Source organism: Leuresthes tenuis, unplaced genomic scaffold (genome assembly GCF_036924035.1).
Source record: "Leuresthes tenuis unplaced genomic scaffold, fLeuTen1.0.hap1 SCAF_16, whole genome shotgun sequence".
In the NCBI taxonomy this organism is placed as follows: domain Eukaryota; kingdom Metazoa; phylum Chordata; class Actinopteri; order Atheriniformes; family Atherinopsidae; genus Leuresthes; species Leuresthes tenuis.
The window spans coordinates 2,362,004-2,384,209 of NW_027325370.1; the positions used below are offsets into that span (position 1 = coordinate 2,362,004).

The 22,206-nt window shown below is 44.9% G+C and overlaps 2 protein-coding genes across 3 annotated transcripts in view; both read left to right on the top strand.

Annotated features, from left to right (window-relative positions):
- LOC140271255 (IQ motif and SEC7 domain-containing protein 2-like) overlaps positions 1 to 9,033 on the top strand; it is a 212,153-nt gene extending 203,120 nt beyond the window's left edge. The window contains exons 16-18 of the mRNA XM_072366383.1: positions 3,938 to 4,159; positions 5,105 to 5,154; positions 7,801 to 9,033. Coding sequence (XP_072222484.1) covers positions 3,938 to 4,159; positions 5,105 to 5,154; positions 7,801 to 9,033 — 1,505 coding nt within the window. The remainder of the gene's footprint in view (positions 1 to 3,937; positions 4,160 to 5,104; positions 5,155 to 7,800) is intronic.
- Positions 9,034 to 14,756: 5,723 nt separating this feature from the next.
- LOC140271649 (ER membrane protein complex subunit 3) lies at positions 14,757 to 22,161 on the top strand. 2 transcript variants are annotated; one of them, XM_072366930.1, is made up of 9 exons: positions 14,757 to 14,829; positions 16,106 to 16,358; positions 17,071 to 17,128; positions 18,783 to 18,876; positions 19,144 to 19,248; positions 20,119 to 20,200; positions 20,826 to 20,905; positions 21,163 to 21,245; positions 21,328 to 22,161. In XM_072366930.1, the coding sequence occupies exons 2-9, from the start codon at positions 16,204 to 16,206 to the stop codon at positions 21,454 to 21,456; spliced, it is 786 nt and encodes a 261-aa protein (XP_072223031.1). In that variant the 5' UTR covers positions 14,757 to 14,829; positions 16,106 to 16,203; the 3' UTR covers positions 21,457 to 22,161. The 2 variants fall into 2 exon arrangements, with proteins under 2 accessions (XP_072223031.1, XP_072223032.1); XM_072366931.1 differs by having other exon boundaries at positions 16,160 to 16,358.
- The last annotated feature ends 45 nt before the right edge of the window (positions 22,162 to 22,206 follow it).

Here is a 22,206-nt window from a genome sequence, read left to right on the forward strand (position 1 = left end):
TTCTCAATATTGACCTTAAAGTCCGAGTAAAACTGAAATAACTGCAGAACAATGTGTTATGAACTATTCGGTCAAGCATAGAGTTTATATTTCTGTATTTATCAGACGCTTTTATCCAAAGAGACTTACAGATGAAGATATAACAGCTTTATAAAAAGCTAACAATAAGCTACATAGAAGGAACCCAGGAGTCCGACTCTGTCAGAGGGGACAGAGTAGAGATAGGGTGCAGGCATAGAAGGAAGTGCAGAAAGATAAAGTGCAGAGATAGAGGGGGGAGGGAAGTACAAGGTAAGTGCTGGGATAGGAGATGCTCTCTGAAGAGCTGGGTTTTCAGGAGCTTCTTGAAGATAGACAGGGACGCCCCTGTTCTGGTAGCGCTCGGTAGGTCATTCCACCATCGTGGGACGACACATGAACAGAGTTTGGATTGTCTTAGGCGTGGTGTAGGAGCTGCTAGACGACAATCCTGGGACCAACGGAGGGACCCAGTTGGGACAGAAGCCTTTGCAGGAGCATTCAAGTAGATGGAGCCGTTCCATTAAGCTCTTTGTAGCTAACATCAGGGACTTGAACGCCTCAGTCGGGACACTTTCAGTGTGTCAGAGCTGAGGAAATGTTGCTTCTTACTCACCTGACGTCACCTTAATCACACCGTAAGAGTTTTCACGGCATCTGGAGACTTTTTAAAGCACGCCTTCATCTCCATAGTGACGTTAGCTTGTTTTTCAAGAGCCCAGTCGCTTTTCAGAGATCGAGTTGCTTGTTTTTGGCTTGTTTTCTTGCAACTGTTCAGCAGCAGAGGAGCACCAGGAAGGCTGCAGGTAAAAAGACCCAAAAACCCAAGAAACGCTCCATGTTTGGAGGGATATAATGAAGGCTTTGGATGAGCCACACCAGAGCAGACATATTGTCTTTCTTTGCTTCTCAAGATCATGTAACAAGCTTCTTTCTGTGAAAACGCTGACTTTTTAAACATTTTGCTACGTTGGTGTGGAAGCTGTGCTGCTGGAAGGACTATTTGTTATGATGCATTATCGTGGCAGCAGGAAATTTGTTTGCATTTGTGAAACGTTGATTTAGCTGACCAAAGCCCAAGTAATGCCTGGAATAAGACCCCAGAGCCCAAGTAATGCCTGGAATAAGACCCCAGAGCCCAAGTAATGCCTGGAATAAGACCCCAGAGCCCAAGTAATGCCTGGAATAAGACCCCAGAGCCCAAGTAATGCCTGGAATAAGACCCCAGAGCCCAAGTAATGCCTGGAATAAGACCCCAGAACCCAAGTAATGCCTGGAATAAGACCCCAGAGCCCAAGTAATGCCTGGAATAAGACCCCAAACCCCAAGTAATGCCTGGAATAAGACCCCAAAGCCCAAGTAATGCCTGGAATAAGACCCCAGAGCCCAAGTAATGCCTGCAATAAGACCCCAAAGCCCAAGTAATGCCTGGAAGAAGACCCCAGAGCCCAAGTAATGCCTGGAATAAGACCCCAAAGCCCAAGTAATGCCTGGAATAAGACCCCAAAGCCCAAGTAATGCCTGGAATAAGACCCCAGAGCCCAAGTAATGCCTGGAATAAGACCCCAGAGCCCAAGTAATGCCTGGAATAAGACCCCAGAGCCCAAGTAATGCCTGGAATAAGACCCCAAAGCCCAAGTAATGCCTGGAATAAGACCCCAAAGCCCAAGTAATGCCTGGAATAAGACCCCAAAGCCCAAGTAATGCCTGGAATAAGTGGAATAAGACCCCAAAGCCCAAGTAATGCCTGGAATAAGACCCCAAAGCCCAAGTAATGCCTGGAATAAGACCCCAGAGCCCAAGTAATGCCTGGAATAAGACCCCAAAGCCCACGTAATGCCTGGAATAAGACCCCAGAATCCAAGTAATGCCTGGAATAAGACCCCAGAGCCCAAGTAATGCCTGGAATAAGACCCCAGAAACCAAGTAATGCCTGGAATAAGACCCCAAAGCCCATGTAATGCCTGGAATAAGACCCCAAAGCCCAAGTAATGCCTGGAATAAGACCCCAAAGCCCAAGTAATGCCTGGAATAAGACCCCAGAGCCCAAGTAATGCCTGGAATAAGACCCCAAAGCCCAAGTAATGCCTGGAATAAGACCCCAAAGCCCAAGTAATGCCTGGAATAAGACCCCAGAGCCCAAGTAATGCCTGCAATAAGACCCCAAAGCCCACGTAATGCCTGGAATAAGACCCCAGAGCCCAAGTAATGCCTGGAATAAGACCCCAAAGCCCAAGTAATGCCTGGAATAAGACCCCAGAGCCCACGTAATGCCTGGAATAAGACCCCAAAGCCCAAGTAATGCCATGAATAAGACCCCAAAGCCCAAGTAATGCCTGGAATAAGACCCCAAAGCCCAAGTAATGCCTGGAATAAGACCCCAAAGCCCAAGTAATGCCTGGAATAAGACCCCAAAGCCCAAGTAATGCCTGGAATAAGACCCCAAAGCCCAAGTAATGCCTGGAATAAGACCCCAGAGCCCAAGTAATGCCTGGAATAAGACCCCGGAGCCCAAGTAATGCCTGGAATAAGACCCCAGAGCCCAAGTAATGCCTGGAATAAGACCCCAGAACCCAAGTAATGCCTGGAATAAGTCCCCAGAGCCCAAGTAATGCCTGGAATAAGACCCCAGAACCCAAGTAATGCCTGGAATAAGACCCCAGAACCCAAGTAATGCCTGGAATAAGACCCCAAAGCCCAAGTAATGCCTGGAATAAGACCCCAGAACCCAAGTAATGCCTGGAATAAGACCCCAGAGCCCAAGTAATGCCTGGAATAAGACCCCAAAGCCCAAGTAATGCCTGGAATAAGACCCCAGAGCCCAAGTAATGCCTGGAATAAGACCCCAGAGCCCAAGTAATGCCTGGAATAAGACCCCAAAGCCCAAGTAATGCCTGGAATAAGACCCCAGAGCCCAAGTAATGCCTGGAATAAGACCCCAGAGCCCAAGCAATGCCTGGAATAAGACCCCAGAGCCCAAGTAATGCCTGGAATAAGACCCCAGAGCCCAAGTAATGCCTGGAATAAGACCCCAGAGCCCAAGTAATGCCTGGAATAAGACCCCAGAACCCAAGTAATGCCTGGAATAAGACCCCAGAGCCCAAGTAATGCCTGGAATAAGACCCCAAAGCCCAAGTAATGCCTGGAATAAGACCCCAGATTCAGATGAGTTAAAGAGGAGGTGTCAAGGATGCAGAGCAGGAACAACATGGAGGAAAAGGAGGAAGTTTAAACCATTTCTTCTCTTGATCATCATGGGAAGTGTGAGATCGCCAGAGGATAAAATGGACGAGCTTGGAGCGCCGACGAGGATGCAGCAGGAATATCGAAGAGGCGATATTACATTTTTACTGAGACATGGCGGCAGGAAGATCTCCAACATGTCTCCACTCAGTTTTTATGAGCAGACAGAGACTGCAGACAGAGTGCTAACAGTAAAGGAGGAGGATCACAGAGCTGGTTAGCAACAGATGGTGGAATCCTGAACGTGTCACTGAGATGTTGAACTGCTGGCTGTGAGTTTCTGTCTCAGTTCACCTGAGTTACCTGCTGACGCCGTGTGTGACATCATCAGCTCGGTTGTTGCTAAGCTACAGAAACAACAGCCCAACCCACTGATGGAGACCTCTGAAGGTTCCTACCAAACCTTCCTCTCTGCTACACTTCAGCTTTGTTTGTCAGCTGAATTATATTTAATTTTGTTGCCCATCTATAACAGCAGCTGATCTTTATTAATAATCAATACTGCAGCAATATAATTTCCCTCTGGGGGTGAATAAAGTATGATTGAATTGGATTAAATGTGTTTTCATCTGTTCTGGTTTGAGCTCCCAGCAGCATCTTTGATCGGGACATTTCTTTTATGTGACAGTATTTTACCGTTTATCTTTGCATGTCCTCTCTTTCGTCACCCCTCCAGCCGAGCTCGAGAAGCAGAAAGGCGTGATGCGTCCCGGCATGTTGGCAGGACCAGGAGGTGTGGGGATGCCAGGGGGGGGGACCGGCTCTGGCGGAGGGACGATGAACAGCGAGGTGATGAACGGCACTCTGGGTCGGCCGAGCCTCGACGACACGTACGCCTCCGTGGACGGACTCAAACGCACGGCGCTCAGCTCCTCGCTCAGAGACCTCTCAGAGACAGGTGAGGCGCTCAGTTCTGCCACAAGCATCAGTCCCAAACTTTACCGTCTTTCCCAGTGAAACAGAGCTGCTCATGGCTTTTTAGATATTCAGCAAGTGGGATGGTTTTATAATGATTTACTTAGGCAGAGCAAACCTGCATCTGTGCTGTTATGTAACTGATGAAACAGTCACGAAATGGTAAAACACAACAGGGAGCTTTCCTATGGATGTTCTGGTGCTCTGCCACCTACTGGACAGAAGTGAGAACTACATCATAATACTTAAAAGGTTGCTTTCAGCGTGGAAGCTGCTCTTTATGGACAACAGGCAGATAAAACTGTCAACATTAGCTATTTATTGGTATGTTGTCAATATAAAAAGTCATCACACAAGTCAATAGTACTGTAGAATCTGTCAAAGCTCATATATTTTTACAGCTAAACGTACAGCACTGTTTAAAAAGCCTGATCCAGCCCTCATTTCTTTATTTTTCCTTCCAAGCAGCCAGACTTTCCTGTAATCTTTAAAGTCGTCTTGAGCAATAGTTTTCCAGGCGTTTCTTTGAACACTGGCTGCTAAATAATAAAGGGCTGTTAGCTAAGATTAAAAACTGTGAGATAAATAATATTCAACATTATATGTAGCGGTTGGACTGATGTATAGATTTAACATGTTAAAAAATATATCTGACATATCTTACAGTACCGTAGTCGATGTCCGAAACTACATTTAACCACGAAAGCATCTTTTTTTAAATGTTTCAGCAGCGTAACAGATTAAATGTACAGTTTAAGCTGTGGTTAGCATAGCTTAGCATAAATAATGAAGGCAGGGGGAGAAATTACCCAGCCTAATGTCAAATAAAGCAGCACAGGTTTAATCTGTGCTCATTTTCTGGGTTTAACTTGTCACAGGTTGTTCATAGGCAAACAAATTGTAATGGTGTGTTCTGATTGGGTAACAGGGAAGCGAGGTCGTAGGAACAGTGTGGGGTCATTGGACAGTACCATTGAAGTAAGTTTGGTAAAAACATGCATGAGCTCCCTGCATGCTGCCTCTGCACGTCTCACTTCCTGTTGAGTGCTTGTTTGTCTGAGTCACTGCAGCTGAATGTGTCCTAAAAGTATTGAGCTGGATAATATGGAAAGCCAAAAGTGCCATAAATGGCCTTAATGTCCACTGGGTTCAATTTAAAATGGCGGCTTTTACCCAGCAGAAAATGCATGAAACACGTCTCTTTTTTACACCACGTTGACCTGCTGTATTTTACAGTTAATCTGGTGACGTACCTGCAGAAAATGTCCATAAATTCAAGGTTTTATTTAGTGAATTGTACTGTAAGAACTGGCCAAAGGCTCGAGGAAACAAGGCAAGAGTTTGGGATGCTGTTAAAAAGAAACAGAAAAACTTAGAGAAACCGTCAAAAGAACAAAAGCACAGTCAAATGGCAAGAAAAGTGAAGGAAATAGCGCGTAATTTCATCCATGAGGCAAACTCTGAACTCTGTCAGGGGCCTCCTGCAAGAACAAACCATAAAAATGGATCATTAATCAAACATTACAGCCAGTCTGGATCTTCAACCTCTTAGCTGCTATGAAGAACTGGTTAAGCTGGCATCCAAACCATTATCTGAGCCAGTGCTCAAAGGTCACCTCATGTTTCCTCCACAAGAGACAAGAGACAGGTGGGGGAGTTCCAGGCAACATTAACCCTCTTACTCAAAAGTCTCAATAGAGTTTGAGGTCCTCGCACCTTGAGGGGCTCGGTGGGCGATGTGAGGGTATCAGAATCGCTCTTGGGGGCTGATTAGTGCCTGAAAAACCAAAGCAAGAACCTGCACTCCTGGCATAAAGGTGCCTGTCAGACTCCACCAGGGCTGCCCCTTGTCACCAGTCCTGTTTATGGACAGGATCTGGAGGTGTAGTCGGGGAGAGGAGGGCGTCTGGTTCAGGGTTACAGCTCTGCTGTTTGCAGATGATGTGGTTCTGTTGACCTTCAACTGCTCTGGAGCGGTTCACAGTGACTGGATAGTGTAGTGGTAAGATTGCCGCCTTTCATGTGGGAGATCTGGGTTCAAATCCCCTGCATGTTTCCAGTAGGGGTCCTTAGGCAAGACCCCCCTTACCCTATCTGTAAGTCGCTTTGGATAAATGCATAAACATAAACATTCACAGCTGAGTGTGAAGCAGCCAGGGGGGAAAGTCAGCTCTTCCAGATCTGAGGCCGTGGTTCTTTACCTGAAAAAGGTGGAGTTCCCCCCTCAGGTCAGAAAGTTTTAGTATTTCAGGATCTTGTTCTCAGTGATAGCGACTTGGAGTTAGAGATGGACTTCATCAGCAGCATTAGGGCTCTGAGCCGAAGGGTGAAGCTTTCGATTTACTGCTCCATCTTGGGTCCAACCCCCATCTATGGTCATGAGATCTGGGTTCTGACCCAAAGAATGAGGTCGTGGATACAAGCAGCTGAAATTGGTTTCCTTCAGATGGGGGCGGGGCCTTAGAGATAGGGGGAGGAGCCCTAATATCAAAGACATCAACAAAAGATGCCATTAACACATAAAACTATTTAAAAGACAAAGACAAGGTGATCAAAGTCCTCAGAAAACATATTTCATCATCTTTAAGCTGGACAAACAACAGATCTGCAGCCTCCCGATGGTTTTGGTCGAGTTTAACTCTTTAATACAAATCTGACATCTGGCTTTCCAAAGAAACATGGGCTGAATGCGCTGGTTGTTTCCTTTCTTACAAATTTAATGGATAATGGATAGTGTAGTGGTATGATTTCCATCTTTCATGTGGGTAACCTGGGTTCAAATCCCCTGCATGAAAGGTATTACCTCCAGTAGGGGTCCTTAGGCAAGACCCCCTTACCTGTAAGTCGCTTTGGATAAAATCGTCTGCTAAATGCATAAAAATAAACATAAACTGAGGAAAACCCACAGAAACAGACAGCTTTGCAACTACTTCTTCTACTTAATTACAGCCAAGAGCATCATGCCCTATTTCACCAGCCTCCGATAACGCCACGCAGCCTAATGTCAAACCAGTTAAAGCAAACATGCCGGATGCAAATGACATTTTTATAGCTTTCATAAAGATTTCTTTATGAATTCAGTGTAAATTACTGCCAAGTTTAACAAAGTTCTCCAGCTGAACCGAACTGTGACTGAAGATATCCACCAGATGCTTTAGTTCAGTTGTTCTCCTGCATGTCCTCACATCTGCATGTGCATCACTTTAACACTTTAACACTTCTTTCAACTACGTTTTCTGTCTGATTCTGTCTGCTGGTGATTTCAGTTCATTTCTTAGTAAAAACTAACTTGGATTTTGAGCTCTGCTTCGTGGTGAAATATTAACATGCTCCTGTTTAGCTGCTTTTGTGTCTTGGTTAGCATGAATTGGACGTACACTGAGCCTGCTTTGGATCTATTTGTTCCTTGAGTTTTGCAGGTATCTGTTCATCGCTGCTTTCTTAAACGCATCATTGACAGCTTTGCTTTGGTAAAAGAAAGAACAGCTTCTCTTGTGGTCGATAACTGTTGGTTCGTGTCTGTTTAAACACTGAAGAGGTTGTCTTGTTCTCTGTTTAATTCCCTTTATCCTTCTTTTGCTCTGTCAAACTCTCTCTTCCCCAATGTCCTTTTCCTCCTCGCAGGGTTCCATTATTAGCAGCCCTCGGCCCCATCAGCAGCGCCCCCTGCCTGCTGGAGGTCTGTCCTACAGCCCCATGATGGTCCCTTCGTCTCCAGCAGCCTACCGGCCACACCGCCCTACTCAGAGCCCCGGTACAGGGGTGGGGGGTGGGCCGGGGCTCTGTCACAACCAGGGAGGGGTCACTACCTCCCCTCTCGTGAGCGGGGTAGGGGGTGGGGGCGGAGGAGGGATGGTGAGTGGGGGCCAGACTGGAGGAGGCCGGATGGGGAATTTCTTAGGCAGTCGCAGGGGCAAAGTTCCTGGTCCCCTGACGATGACGTCGCCCCCTCCTCAGGGTCCCCCGAGTCCCCTGATGATATCATCACCCCCCCACTACCCCGCCCCCGCACCTCCCCTCCCCCACCCATCCTCCCCTTCCCCGTGCCCCTCCCCATCGCCCAACCTCGTGCAGTCAGACTTGGGCGTAGTTGGAGGGGGCGGCGGTATGGCAGGGGGACCCTCCAAGCTTCAGGCGTTGCACGCCCAGTATTGCCACGGCAACAGTGGAGGAGGCGGAGTCAGTCTTACTGGGCACCAGCAGCAGCAAACGCCGCCCCCGCCTTACCACCACCATCACCGCTACCACATGCAGAGCGTCCCTCAGCACCACGTCCTCTCACACAGGTTCTCCGCCCCCCGCCGGCAAGGCCCACCTGGCTGCGCTCCCTCTCATACCCAGCCGCATCAGAGGCTGCAGCACGCCGCCCCGCACCCCCGCTACAACATGGCGCCCGGCTTCACCACGCCGCCACCTCTGTCACCGCACTCCCCCGTCACCCCTTCTACCCCACACGGACTCTACCACTCACACCCCGTGGCGGGGCGCCCGGGTGGCGGTGCCAAGCTCCCCCTGACCATCTCGCACTCCCAGCCCCACCCCCACGCTCACACACACTCTCACAACCACGTCGTGCACTCACACTCCCCCCTCAGCCCCTCTCCTTCCGCCTCCCCCTCCACCCATTTCATCTTCTCCACCCCACCGCCTCAGACTCCCTCGGCACGCCTCGTCCCCCAGACAGCTCCACAACCCTATACACCCCAGTACCCTCCCCTCTCCTCCATCCCACCTCCCCCTCCACACTCCCCCTTACCTCCCCCATCGGCCGCGCCACTCTCCCCGCACCCCCCAGGAACAGGGCAAGGCGGCGGCCCCAAATCGAAGCCCGTCAGCCGGATCAGCACAGTCGTGTGAGGAGGCAGAAGGCCAGGACAGTTGTGCGCCACCCTGCTGTGAGCCGCCAGGGGGCGGCTGTAAGAGGGCGAAGAGGGGGAGGACAAATGCAGGTGTGTCAAAATGGCCGCCTGTTAAGGAGGAGAGCGCTGAGAGCGGGAAAGAGGAAATTACTCAGCTTGTGTTATTTTCACATCCAGTTCCCTCGCAAGTAGACAGACTCTCACTCTGACTTGTTTATTGGGCAACTTGTAGGGGTGAAATCCTCCTGGAAAACAAAGAAAAACTGCGATCAAAGCATTTCCAGTCACTTGAAGATGAAGGAAAACTCCTACATAGTCCTGTGGTTTTGATAATGTCCTCATCTTCCCTTCGTCGTGCCCTTCCGAGGTGAGCTGGGACACCAGAGGACACGTTTGTAGTTCTTCATGAGTGTCACGAGTACAACTTTTTGTGTCGCTGTAGTGGACAAACGGTTCAGGGACCAGTGGTGAAGGAAACAGTGCCTGAGAATATTAAACAAGGGTTGGTTAAACACTTACAGGGTTGGTTAAAGGGACAGTTTGTGTTTTTAGGGAGCCTGAGAACAGAACGAGTCCTGTTAGTATATTCCAAAAATCACAGTAGTCTTACACCACCTTGTTGGCACAAAAAGCACTTGTACCATAGTTTTGGTTGTTGACATATTTACAAGCCATGAGGCAGAAGCAGAAGTGGTTAGCATTAATATGGTGCAGTTTCTGTGTCTTAGACAGGCATGCATGACCTGTGCAATAGCTAACAATTGTCAGTGTGTCTATGGATAAAATCATATATGCAGGGGGAGGGATTTGCTGTTTGGCCACGAGAAGTGAAGGCTTTACTCTGTGGAAAATAAACTTTCTAACACCTTTAAAAAGAAGCCATCTACACAGAACCTACAGGTGTATTTTTACCTTTGTGTTTTGCAAAAATTGCTAAGAGCCTTTAGTGTTTGTGGATTACAGGGTTTCAGCAGGGGGCGCTATACTGTTGTTTTGAGCTGGGATTTTTCCTGTAACTTTGAGGTTCATTTGTACTAAACCTGTGAATGCTCTCCCCCTTTATCAAGTATCTCAGTATATATGAAAGTGTAACCTGTCACCTGTATTTTATCCTCCATATTGTACGTGACCTTCCATGTTGCCAGAGAAGGAGATTTGTCTGAGAGGTGCCAAACAGGGAAATACAATCTTTTGTTTGACTGACTCGTCTGCAGCTCATAAAGACCTAAAGGAATTTCTATTTCAGGTTTGGCAGTTTCCAGAACTGCCAAAAATTACTTATTTTTGCTTGGGTTTTCTTAACTTTCCTCCTTTTCTGTTCAGGTAGAGGAGAATGAAACTGTTTTTGAGCCATTTAGCAGAAGCTTTTACCCAAATCGACTCAAATCCGGACCAACATTCAAGCTTCAGAGCAGTAAGAAACCCAGGTGCAAGTATTTAGAGTTAAATCTATTCAAAGGATGAGAGAACAACTTGGACAGTTTGTTAGGAGTGTTAGAAAAGGAGGAGATGAAGGTAGAAGGAAAGCATTTGAACCACAAAGGACACCAGTGTGGACGGAAACTGCCTGGTGCATATAGGGATGGTACCAGACGGCATTCCTGAGAGGACAGAGCAGGCATAAGCCCACATGACTGAGTTTAAATAGCAGAAGTCCCTCTGGAGGCAGCATTAGTGACTTGAGTTAGATTCAGGCAGTGGAGTGAGACGGGTCACCATCTGTAGGTTTGACTGTGCAGACAGACAGATTTGTAAGCAAAAAAGTTAAAGATACCCTAAATAAAATGTGAGAATTACCTTATTACAATAAACACAAGTGCATGTTTTTGCCTCAACATCGGAGGATACTTTCCCAGAAGCCCAGTGAAGCTTCATAAGTGTTTGGCTAATGAAAAATGTATAATTTCCCGCTCAATCCAAACTACTTTAGTGTCTCTGAACAGTCGCATGAAAAGATTCTGGTGCACATGAGGGTTAGTGAGCTGGAGAATTAGGTGCCTTCAGACATAAAGATGGTACAATATATCATTATTATAAGTAGTAACATTCAAGAAAGCCCAGCTTGGAATATCAGGACGGTTCAGCATTTAAATCAAAGATATGTCACAGCAGAAAACAGGAAGCCATCGGCTGCAGGTTTGAGCCTTCCTCTGCCCTCATCATCATCACCAACAACGACACACAGGAACCTCTTTCATCTGGAAGGAGTCACATCTCACAGGACTGGAGTGTTCAACATTTCTCCATCATGCAGCACCAAGTGAAATACTCAATTTTACGCGTTATTTTTGCACTTTGGATTTAAACCTCCGGTATTCATGTCTTTTCCTATTTTTTTTCCTGTTGTTTTCCATTTAACCGAGATTTCAGGATGCCCAGGAAGGAGGCCCACGATGGCTGGTAGAAAGTTCTTCCACCACCTGAACTACTTTACCAACAATTTGCATTTTCTGACTCAAATATAACTCTGAGTGCTGGTTACACTTCAGTCCACGAGGCTTCTTTACTCAGCTTCTGACGGACCCCTACCAGCCTTTAACTGTTGGATGATTGGAAATCCCTCTGATGTTTTGAATGCAAACGTTTCTTTTCCCCGTGATTACCTGAATGCACCAACTGTAGATATTAACTGTACAGTGTGTTCCTGTTTTCAATGGGGCCAACAGCATCGATCTGTAAATGAGGAACAGAATTGCTTGAATTAACAAAAAGTATGCTCTAAAAAGCAAAAGTTCATCCGGGTTCTTCAGGCTGTCGAAACATTTTCGGGCTCCTCCCAGGGATCCATCTTGGGTCCCCTGTTCTTTTCAACCTGGAGAACCCCTTTGACCTTTTAAGAGTGAGCTACTGAGATAATTATCAATATTGTTGTGTGACAAGCTTCTACTAACATAACGTACTCCTTGGGCTGTTTTGTATTTTTAGCATTTTTGATTTTGTTATGTGCCGACGATGTGAGACGTTTTATTTTTTCCTGATTTTGGGCATCTTATTGAAGTACTAAAACCTTTTCTTGATTTTTAATGTTTACAACAAAACCAACGACTTTCTGTGAATAACACACAACTTGTGCTAATGTTTTTAAAGCAGACTGATGATTACTTTCACTTGTTCCACGCCACGCTCGAGCTAACCAGCACGCCTGCACATATCTGACTCATCACCAAACCGCCCTCCCATAGCAACACACTTTTAATCACTTAATGTTGAGCTGCAGAAACATCTCGCCTCTTTTCACGGGCCTTACAGTAACCGCGATCAATCCACAGTAAAAAACTAAGAGAAGTTCTCGAGGAGCACTGGATCAAACCTACCTCGGAGTTCACAACAATCCATTCTTCTTCAGTGCATGTCCAAGACACATCAGGCCCATCCTCAGTAAAGGTCCACACTCATGCTTTTGCATGTTGAACTACTGAAACAACGGTTTGCATCGCAGCCAAAACCTTTCCCAGATCTTCAGTGTTGACATTTGTCACCTTCTTTAGACCAGACTTTGGTTTCAGTTTCACCTGCAGAGAACTTGAGACGCATTGCAGTTAGATCATCCTTCACCGACAGAGTTGTCGCTGATTTGCTTTCAGTTGTTTTTTGTGAATATCGTTTGGACCTCAGAGCATCAAACTGCTGATTCATAGCTCCTTCAGTTCTGAGTTGGAGTAAAATGGTTTTCTTTAGTTTTTCCAACCCCTGCAACACTTTCCTTCTCTTACTTTATTAGTTTTTTTGGATCCCATTCAGAGCACCGTCACTGGTCGGTTCTTTTTACGCCATCGCTTCATTCAGAATCACTGTGATTGTTCTGTTGTCTGCAGCAGGATTCAAGGCTCTGCAAGTGTATTTCCACTGAAAACACATTCAACTCTTGGCTGTCTGGGAGATAAAGCGTCAGTCGAAAATATTTTGAGTGGTTTGGGGAAGTAATACACAGTATATGCTGGTTAAGAACATGCAAAAACACAGGTATGGTCCTTTAAATGCTCAACTGGAATTCTTTTTTTCTGCCCGGTTCGGCTTTCCGCTTTCGGTTTGCATGTGGTATTTATTACAGTATCTGCACTGAATGAACTGTATTATAAACATGAATGTACATACCAGTTGTTAAGTGAAAATCAACGATGCGAGGACTCACTTTGCTCGGCAGCGGGCGGTTTGTCTGTGGCTGATTTACAGCGGGAATGGAGGGTCTGATTTTTATTTTAACACAGTCAGAAACAGATCTGCTCTGAGTGCTGCAGGCAGAAGGAGGAAGGTAATAAAATGATGAAGCACATCAGATCTGGTTCGAATGGAGTTAAAAGGGTTGGAGTCTTCTGCTGCCATGTAAAAGCAATCTGTGTGTGTGTGTGTGTGTGTGTGTATCTATACAAGGACAGCGATAGGGGGTCTAAGCTGTTTGTTTCTAATAAAATAACACAGTGGACCGCTTCATGGAGAAAACTTTTCTTGTTTATAATGTAGAGCAAAGAGAGACTGCAATAGTCCTTGTAAAATTGTATGAGTAAAGTGTCAAATATGTGTCAACAGAGACCACATTATTTTAAGAATTATGTCTGGAAAATTTTAGCTGTGTATATAAATATATATTACTTGTACTTTGTTTTTGAAATGGCAGAGATATGGAAAAAGTGGAAATATTTATTGCTCTAAAAATATAAAAATCTGTTCATGTGGATAGAAAGATGTGTCCTGTTTTGTTTGGGTGACCAACAAGCAAATCCTCAAAGAAACACGTCAGCTTTTATGGATTTATATTCATTAAAAACTGAGATGTTTCTTAGAAATCATCTTCAAATCTCTCAGCTGGAATGATGAACTCAGCTTAGATAAAGACTCAAAACAGAGAAATTATCTCTGACCAACAGGGTCAAAGAAACTGTGATCATCCAGGTCAAAACAGCTGGAAATATGTTATTCATGCACACATAGACCCCTCTGAGAAGATCAGAGGAAGGAAACTCCTCAGTCCAAAGTATGCTTCCTTCACTAGTTCAAAAGTATGTGAAGACCTGGATTTTTAACTTCTTTCATCATTGACACATACATTTAAAACCACTGATGTGATCAAAAGTGCGTAATATGGACAGGAAGTGCTTGTTAATGCAAAAATAGTCTTATTGTACCACAATCATATATTTAATTCGGTTTATTCAATTCAAATATCTGCCCAGATGCAAAGATGAAGGAATATCAGACATAAAACTATGACCGCCTGCAAAATACTTAGAAGGTCGACTCAGACCAGCCTGACCAGGAAGTATGGTGCTGGGATCCACCCCTGTTGTTAGTGGGGTCTGTGTGAAGAGGGCTTGGTTTGCATAGATGAGCAGAGCTGTGGTTTTAAGGTTTTTCTGTCATTCTTTCTCTTGTTTCCTTACTATCTTTAAAAGTCAAGCATTTCCTTCTGATTATAATAATTAGAATTTAACATATTATCATGTTGAAGGGATGTAAAGTTTAGTGAGACGTGTGACAAAGTGAAGGTCAGACTAAGTAAAAGTTAAACAAGGTTATTTTTTTTTAGATAAATCGGAAAATAAAACGCGTCAAATGACGTTGAACTCGATTAGAAATATTTTATTTATTCCAGATTTCTGTTTTAAACGTAAGCAAACAAATATGCACAGATACCACTTTTTAAATGATGAATTTTGGTGACAAAACTTTTTTTTAATAACATTTAAAAACTTTTTTTAATCGTTTTTAGTGTTTCCGTTCTAACCGGAAGTGACGCCTCTCCTCGAGCACCTGAACGTGCTGAACTCGTCGCTAATTCATAAAGTTCATTAATGTGGTGAGTTTTGTTCTTTTCATATTTCTAAATATTTAGATTCTCAGTCAGTTTAGAATAAACCAAAGTGTTAATGAGCCAAATAGTCAAAATAAAGCCGGTTTGGTGGTCAGAGAGTCAGAGGAACTAGCCAAAAACTAGCCGTTTGAAGTCAACTTTGTGCTCAGCTAACGGTGGCTAAAGCTAACTTAAACAGGTGAGTTAGTGAAGAGAGGTCCGCAGTAAATGAACTCCGTTAGTAGCAGTTAGTTCAGTTAACGGCCTCACTTATGGTTGGTGTGTTTTGGTGAGCTCCTGGCTGTCAGCTGCGGCTCAGACCTGCGAACAGGTGTTCAGTTCGGGCTTAATGGGGAGTGAGTCGGTCCACTGTCCATCGACCCATCCGTTTTGTTCCGGTTATCTGAGGTGAGGTTGCGGGGTAAACAGGTGTGTGATGGAGACGCAAACCTCCAGCTCCTCCAGCGGTGTTCCCGGGTCAGATGGGACATTTAATCCGGGTAGAGGGCGAGCAGGAGGGGCCTAATTAAATGTCCCAACCACCTCAGTTGGGTTAGGGCCGTGGCTGTAATCCTCCCCCCTGTCTCTAAGGCTGAGCCCAGCCCCCCTCTGAGGGAAACTCATTTCAGCCGCTTGTATCCACGACCTCATTCTTTGGGTCAGAACCCAGATCTGTGAGCTCAGGTGAGGGTTGGAACAAAGATGGAGCAGGAACCTGAAAGCTTCTCCTTCCGGCTCAGCTCCCTCTTCACTAACTGATGCTCCCCTCACACCAAAAGACTTAGAAAAGACTCTGAAAGACTATCAGCTCACATCTAAAGACTAGTTTAGAGCTTTTAGTCCCAGACTAGCCTCTACCACTACCCAGAAGACTCTGAAAAGACTTAGAAAAGACTCTGATTAGAAAAGACTCTGAAAAGACTTAGAAAGACTATCAGCTCACATCTAAAGACTAGTTTAGAGTTTTTAGTCCCAGACTAGCCTCAGACTAAAGATCATTTACTATTTACAAAGACTACAACTAGATTTTTTAGCTTTTTTCCACCGCAGGTGGAGCCAGCAGCCGGCTAAGACCAAAACAGGCAACATAAACTCAGGCATTTGACAAAGACAAGTCAAGCCAGCGATAGAAAGAGGTACCAGAAGCAGTTAGCTTTTATCCTGCAAAGTATCGGTACCGTTCAAGGCGGCAGAAAAGGAGGCGTTCAAGTGGTTGAGCCGCCGGTTTTTCACTTTTCAATTTAAGATTGTGATAAAATCGTGATTTAATTCTTATTTCCAGATTAAACATCTGGATCGACCGGCGACAACCTCAGCTGGACGTCTTCTTCCTCAGCATCGTCCTCTCTGGGTCGGGGTCGCTGGGCTGAGCAGAGAGCGATGGCCGGTCCGGAGCTGCTGCTGGACTCCAGCATTCGGATGTGGGTGGTCCTGCCCATCGTCTTCATCACCTTTTTTGTTGGGGTCATCCGTCACTACGTCACTCAGCTGCTCCACAGCGACAAGAAGGTGGACCTGGAGCAGGTCTCTGACAGGTGAGGCGGGGGCCGACCATCCGTCTGTTGAACCGAAGCATTCAGTTGGCTTCTTTCAGGCTAAAGCATTTATCTGAGCATAAAGCTGAAGTTAAATCATGTTTAAGCTGATCGAACGGTCGGTTTTACACTCTGAAGGTTTAAAAAGTAACACCAAAAACACGTTAAGTCTCTCCTTTCACTGACGCCAGTCGTAGCTCCCTCCTTGTGGAGCTTTACTTCTAACCCTACAGTTAGAGCCGGACCAACAGAATTAAGGTACTGACTGGCTAATGTTCTGCTGCCTCTGACCTCCTCTGTGGGGGGTCCTGGTCCAGCTGAATCCAGCTGAATTCTCTGTCTTTGAGCTACTTTAACGGTGATTCTGTGGTTATAAAACCAGGATTTTATCAGAGCAGAGCGACAGTCTGGAGATGCTTAAAGTGAGCCTTAATGGGCTGATTTTCAGTCCCAGTTTCTGACTAAAGAAACAGAAAAATATGTGACTGAGAGCAGCTTTATGGGGAGTTCAGCTGGATTAATAAACACTTTACTGTTTTTCCTAAAAGATGGAAGTTTGAGGAACTGGGACCATCACCTGGCTGTGTTAGAAGCTCCATTTTCCACGATTAAAAGGCTTTTTAGAGTCTGGTTTTGGTCAGATTGATAATCAGTTTCTCGTCAGCTGCTCACTTTGATGTGACACCGACCGGTTCTGTCTGTTTCTCTGCAGCCAGGTGCTCCTGCGCAGCCGCATCCTCAGAGAGAACGGGAAGTACATTCCCCGGCAGGTAAGCAGGACTCCTTTCTTTTCCTCTGTGGACAGCATGAGGACCAGAGTTGGGATGCAGTCCTCCTCCTTTCACGATCTCTGCTGCTGGTCTTCTCTGTCCTGCTGTCAGCTGAACCAAATGCAGGCAAATGTTTGGATGTTTAGAGGTAGATCCAGTTTGGAGCAACATCTGGTGGTGAAGTAGCAGAACTACAAGTGTGTGGAGGCTGCCTCCAGCTCGTCCTTAAAGGGGAACTCCGGTGTTTTTAAACCTTATTTCTGGCATGAAATACGTTCATCTACTCACCGAGAACAGTTTGGTGAAAGTCGGCGTCCTTCAGAAGATATTTAGATAACTGGAGATCCATATAACGGAGAGAACGGGGCTTAGAGGATGCAGCCTCTAAATAAGGCATTATCTGTCTTTATTTCACCAATACTTTAAGAAGAATGAATGAATGAACGTGTGCTATATCTCTGTTAGCTCATAGCTGCTGTTATGTTATTGGCGGCTATCTGGGGGCTTATAGAGGGCTTTCTACACACTCATCTACTGCGATGATGTCATCAACGCCCGCCGCTGCAGCACTGCGATGATGTCATCAACACCCGCCGCTGCAGCACAGCTCATTTACAAATTCATTTCTAACAAATTAAATTAGGTTGATGAGACAAAACATGAAATATCTTTTATAAGGTTATATTGTCCGCATTGAAATGAAGGTTGAATTGAATTATAAATGAGCTTTTTTCATCCCGGCTGTTTCTGATTTAAACTCATTTAAACCAATTTAGCTCAGATTATAAACAGGATTAAAATGACCTCCATGATTCTATTTCAACAACAAAACAGAGAGAACGGGGCTTAGAGGATGCAGGTACTGATCAGCTCCAGAGTGGCATCGATGCAGGGCCAAAGTTCAGATCCCTGAAAGTTTACATCCGTTATATACCGGCATTTCACATGAATTAGGCTGAATGTTCAGTTTTATGGAGCTGTGCCAATAACTGATATATCAGCTCCTTCTGAGCCTGAGAATGTGCAGCGTCCCAGTGTTCCTGTGAAATAACAAATGCAACGATAGAATCACTCCGATAAAGGTGATTGTTAGAAAAATCCTAGAGTTATACTATGAGAAAAGCTGCAAGAATAAGAGTTTCTGTGATGGGGGGGGGGGAGGCCTCCTCCTGTCTTTAGGTTTTCATAATACTATGTAGCAAGCAAAAGTGTTTTTGACTGTCTGAACTCGTCTTCCCATAACATTAAATGGCGAGAACTGCCTTTTCCCATAACAATGCATTGGCCAGCAAACATAAACAATATAAATAGCATTAGCACCATTTTGTTAGCAGACAACTCTGAGCAGCTTCCTGACAGGTTGTGCCGACTCGTCTCTTTCTTGCAAGAAATAAATGTTTTGTGTTAATCCAGCGACTCTGAGCCTGATTTTGAGATAATTTTTCCTAACAATGATAAACGCCGTACTTTGATCTGAAATGTTGGTGCACAGAAAGCTGTGGGGATGTCAGAAGAAATAAATAAAATAAAGCAGATTAAATCGAGTTATTCATCAGTAAAGTTGATTAAAGTTTCTCAGTTTTGTGGAAGATGTTTTTGAACCATAAACCTGCCTCCTGTCAGCCGGGGTTTTAAGATGTTTGAACTCTTTCAGTCCTTCGCCATGAGGAAACACTACTTCAACAACGCTGAGACCGGCTTCTTCAAGAAAGTCAAGAGGAAGGTCGTTCCCAAGAACCCTATGACAGGTGTGTGTTCCTGTTCCACTGTGGGGGGGGGCATGCATCCTGTGGCCTTCACCTGTTTGGACTCATAGTTGAATCAATACAAATACTGATAAACTGGAGCTTTACCAACTCAGTTACCTTAAGATGTGTTTTGAGTCACTGAAGCAGAACATTTCTTTACATACAGAGCAGGTAAATCTTATCAGCGGTCACTGGAGATGCTAAACCTAAAACCTTAACAAGATGAGCTTCTAACTGTCCCTCTGACCTGAATTAACCCTTTTTCAGACTCCAGCATGGTGACGGACATGATGAAGGGAAACCTGACCAACGTGCTGCCCATGATCCTCATTGGTGGATGGATCAACTGGGCTTTCTCTGGATTTGTCATAAGTGAGTCTCTCATTCTGCTGCAGGTCTACGTTTGTCTAAATAAGGTTCCCAGATGCTGAAGATGTCCTTCATGTGAGGTTAACAGGTTTACATCACGTTAGAATCTTAGTGAGTTATCAGTGAATTCTTCTCAGGAGATACCAGCATATACACTCTTAAAGGGGAAGTCCGGTGTTTTTAAACCTTATTTCTGGCATGAAATGCGTTCATCTGCTCACTGAGAACAGTTTGGTGAAAGTCGGCGTCCTTCAGAAGATATTTAGATAACTGGAGATCCATATAACGGAGTGAACGGGGCTTAGAGCCTCTAAATAAGGCATTATCTGTCTTTATTTCACCAATACTTTAAGAAGAATGAAGGAATGAACGTGTGCTATAGCTCTGTTAGCTCATAGCTCTGTTAGCTCATAGCTGCTGTTATGTGGCTACTTGCAGCTATAGGAGAGCTAACGGAGGGATTTCTACACAGGCACTCTACTGGGACCACTTCATCCACACGCCCCCCTGCAGCACAGTTTATTCACTCCGTGCTCTGTGACAGTCGGCTAACTTCACACAGAGTTTGCTGCTGATAGTTTTGTGCAACATGGCAGGATATTTATCAGATTTTGAGTAAGATGGACGTTCTTACCGGAGTGAATGAGCCGAGCTGCTGTGCACTGTTTACTGCAGAAGAAGAAGGAGGTGTATCACAGTTCGGTTAAAACAGAATGAGCAGCTTTTACAGTCCCTGCCTGAAAAGACACTCGATACATGAAGGAGTCCGTCTGATATTTTACTTCAGTCAAAAAACAGAGTCAGACTTTCCAGTTTAGAGAGGAAACTCCATTTTATTCATGTGCTCCTTGTCTGTTTGCTGTTGTCTTGCAGCCAAAGTGCCGTTCCCTCTGACTCTGAGGTTCAAGCCAATGCTGCAGAGAGGAATAGACCTGCTTTCACTTGATGCTTCCTGGTAAAAATACAATATTTATGTAAAAGTGTGACTGTGCGCCTCTATGAATTTATGTGTTTAGCTTTGGATATATGTGCGTATCAGGGCTGAGCAATTTTATATTCTTTCCCGATAAAGTATGGATTTTTTTTTTTTCTTAGCAAACTTTATTTAAAAGTCAGACGTTACAATTAGTGAAAACAGAACATTAATATATAAACAGCAGTGTTAAAGTGTTAAACCAGTGTTACTGCTCAGTGGTTTTAATGCTTTTCTGTTTATAGAACGTAGGATTGTTGTAATTTATTGTTTGAGCTCCTTCTCAATAATTAAAAAAGATGGTTTGTGATTAGAGAATTTGGATTTATGGTATTTAGCAAGTAAAACAAGCAGGTTGATGATGTAATATTCACCACATAAACATGAGTCTGAAGACACGTTTGTTTGTCCCTTTAAAAGCTTTCAGAAAATTAGAACTTTGATTTATTCTTTATGTAGAAACAGAACCTGTAATTATTAAATTGGTTTAAAACATTAAAATATTTCTGTTTTCACAGTCAGATAATGGAATAATCTGTATGTGTTTATATTAAATTAGTCGAACATGTGTAAAACTAACCTGTAATCCGTGCTTTCGTGGCTGCAGGGTGAGTTCAGCTTCCTGGTACTTCCTGAATGTGTTCGGGCTGAGGAGCATGTACAGTCTGATCCTGGGTCAGGACAACGGTGAGTTTCAATTTACTCAGGATCCCGGTTACCATAGTAACCAACCTGAGGTCCACAAGGAACCCAATCGCATCATTTACAGTACGTTTAGTCATTTTAAAGTTTCAGTACAGCGGCAGATCCTTCCAGTTGTTGCTCTACAGATAAAAGATGGCGACGAGGCATTTGTTCCTCCTGTTCCTCGTTTAGTTTTTTAGAAAACGAAGGACATTACAGAACGTTTTAATCCGATAAAACCTTCCTGTTGTGGGCCGCAGCTGCTGACCAGTCCCGGATCATGCAGGACCAGATGACAGGCGCTGCCATGGCGATGCCCCCCGACCCCAACAAGGCTTTTAAGGCAAGGCGCCGACAGAAGATGGAAAGTTTGAGCAGCTGCAGGTAACATGTTTGGACTCACCTGTCCTGTCTGTCGGTTCCAGAGTGAGTGGGAGGCGCTGGAGATCGTGGAGCACAAGTGGGCTCTGGAGAACGTGGAGGAGGAGCTGATGTCCAGAGATCTAAACTTCGGAACCTTCTTCAGTCGTGACATCAAGTCGGCCATGTTCTAGATGAGCGAGGCCCCGTGAGCAGCTGCCTTTGAACCCAGGCTGCCTCAGAGCGGCGGACACTTCGGCGGCTGTTTGGCCTTTTTAAGACCAACACGAGTTATAGAACCGATCCAGAACTGTTTAAACGGGACTTTGGACCGGAACAGAGAAGCTCTGCAGCTTCTTCTTCTTCTCTGGAATAAAAGGCGTCATGACAGCGAACTGCATCCGAGTGCGTTTGTGGTTCCAAAGGCGGTAAAAACACACGGCTTCACGGTGATAATAACCTTTTATTCATATCAAAAGATTGAAAGTACAATAAAATATTTCCATCTGATATTTGACAGGGAAGACCAAAGAAAGAAATCAGCCCAAGCTTCCCAGCTGCTGCACCCAGGAATGATATTAATATTACTTACAATAGAAAAATACTGTACAGAGCGCTGGTTTGAGAATCTGAGGAGCCCAACAATCTGCCCGAATATAAATCTATAAATATGAAAATAAGCCTCTCGATGTCCCGCAGCAGTCCATCAGAATCACGTGAAATTATTCCAATAAAAATAAATATCAGAAGAAAACTAAAATATACAAACAGATCTGTTTAATCCCTGAATACCATCTGTTTGCTCCTCTGATCGCCCAGAACCCGGGTCGCCTTAAAGATCCGGGCGGGTTCAGCGAGTGAAAGAAGGAAAAGAGACTGCAGCCGTTTTAGAGATAAAATCCAACATCTGTCCTGATTTGTTTCATGAACTGAAAAAAAACCCG